Below are 1,759 nucleotides of genomic sequence, written 5' to 3'. Positions count from 1 at the left end.
TGTGGTCCTCGCTTGGCAGCTGCTAATAACTCAGTGACAGGCCCACTAATAGTCCTGCGACGGTTCACTACTTCTCCATCCAGTCCAATGGCATCACGCTGCTTTGCTCCTGCAGAACCCACCTGTAGAGAAACAATCTTGTTTTACTACACCAGATATTGCTAACAGACATTTTTATGATAAATACTAAGTATCATCCCAAAGACACAATGACAACCACCTTACCTGCAGATAGTGACCTGCAAATTTCTGCAAATGGAGACCCTTGGCACCCCCACCAATGGAGGACATTTCCAACATGGCCGCAATGCTCTTCACACTACCAGCACTGCCCGTGTCTACAGTGCCACCCAGGTCACTTGCACGTCTTTGTGGTTGGTAGGGAACCTCCAGAAGAGGTCCACTGCTCGTCTCCTTGGGCACTTCTGTCAGATTACTACTGGAGCTTGAGATGGCTGAACTACAGCGTTTGGGGGGAGCTGGAGGAGGACCCTTCTTCTTCTGTCTGAGTGCAAAGGACTGGCTTCGGTTGACATTTTTGTCTGCCTGCCCTTTCATTGAGTTGCTGCGACCCACCCGGTGCTGTACTGTGGCATACTTTCCTCCTAAATCTGGCACATTTAGCTCATCCCGCTCCTGCTCACCATCAGACACAGCATAGCGATTCAGGCTGTGGGCACGTTTCTTAGGCAGACCATACTCATCGCAAGCTTTGTTGCCTTCTGGAGGCAGGCACAGGAGTGGTACTGAGACAGCAGGTCCTTGGGGTGCAGCTTCCATAGTTTCCACAGGCTGGGCAGCTGGGTGTGGATGGGACCTTTGAGTGGGGGATTGGGGGTGAGCACGAGGTGTCATGGGCTTTTCGGTCTGTTGAAGCAGCTGAGAACTAGGTTTTTGTTTACCCGGTGGGTTGCCCACCGTCTGTGAGGTGGGAGGTTTTGTTTTGGTGGGCGTTTGTGGTGGAGTATAGGGCGGTCCTGTACCTTGGGAATAAGACTGACGCGGTTTTGCCTGCGCCGATGAGACACTTCTCTGGCCCCCCTGGCTGCTCTGGCGCATGGTACGTGCCTCCTTTTTGGGTGGCCCACTAGGCTCCTCTGTGTCTCGGCTCTTGTTCATGCTGTTCTCATGCAGACTGCGGGCTCGGTGTTGTGCTCCCAGGCTGCTGTTGGTTCTCACTTCTGTGCCATCCTGCACATCAGCAGAGCGTGTAAGAGCAGCCTGTAACTCCCCACTCAGTTCACTGTCCTGGAAAGTGCTCATTTTAGGGGACATACACTCTCCGCTATCGTGGGGTGGGCTCTCAATAGTCATCACCTCCTGAGCGGCTGGAGGCTTTTTACGCAATGTGTTGCGACCGTCAGAGGCCTTCTGGATTTCTGCCAGCTTCTTCACTGCAAGCATAAACTTCTTCTGGTGTCCTAGGCAAATTAGGTTAGAGAAAGAGCGTAAACCACTATGGCCTAGGCAGTTTGGAAAGAACAGAAGTTTGTGTGTGAAATCACTTTAACAATATGGATCCCAGTCCACTATCTATCTTACCAAGTTTTGTAATGCCAATCTCCTGAAGGTCCTCCCACGTGATGTCAGTGATAAAGTCAATGTTCTCGTATCCATTTTGGACTAAGACTTGGTGATATTGACTCAACCCAATCATAGCTAACCACTCTCCAAGATTCGCCTACAGATTAAATGCAAATAAAAACAAATTAACATATGTATGTGTTTGTGTGTGTGTGTGTGTGTGTGTGTGTGTGTG

The 1,759-nt window shown here is 50.4% G+C and overlaps 1 protein-coding gene across 1 annotated transcript in view; it reads right to left on the bottom strand.

Annotated features, from left to right (window-relative positions):
• LOC107580082 (caskin-1-like) overlaps nucleotides 1-1,681 on the bottom strand; it is a gene marked incomplete at both ends in the record, with an annotated part of 2,702 nt that extends 1,021 nt beyond the window's left edge. Inside the window, 3 exons of the mRNA XM_016265827.1 lie at nucleotides 9-122; nucleotides 226-1,421; nucleotides 1,543-1,681. Of these exons, the coding sequence (XP_016121313.1) occupies nucleotides 9-122; nucleotides 226-1,421; nucleotides 1,543-1,681 (1,449 nt within the window). The remainder of the gene's footprint in view (nucleotides 1-8; nucleotides 123-225; nucleotides 1,422-1,542) is intronic.
• Nucleotides 1,682-1,759: the final 78 nt, after the last annotated feature.

This window comes from Sinocyclocheilus grahami, unplaced genomic scaffold, assembly GCF_001515645.1.
Source record: "Sinocyclocheilus grahami isolate Dianchi unplaced genomic scaffold, SAMN03320097.WGS_v1.1 scaffold24395.1, whole genome shotgun sequence".
Lineage (NCBI taxonomy): Eukaryota > Metazoa > Chordata > Actinopteri > Cypriniformes > Cyprinidae > Sinocyclocheilus > Sinocyclocheilus grahami.
Note: the sequence above shows the minus strand (reverse complement) of the source record. Positions and strands in the feature narration are given on the sequence as shown.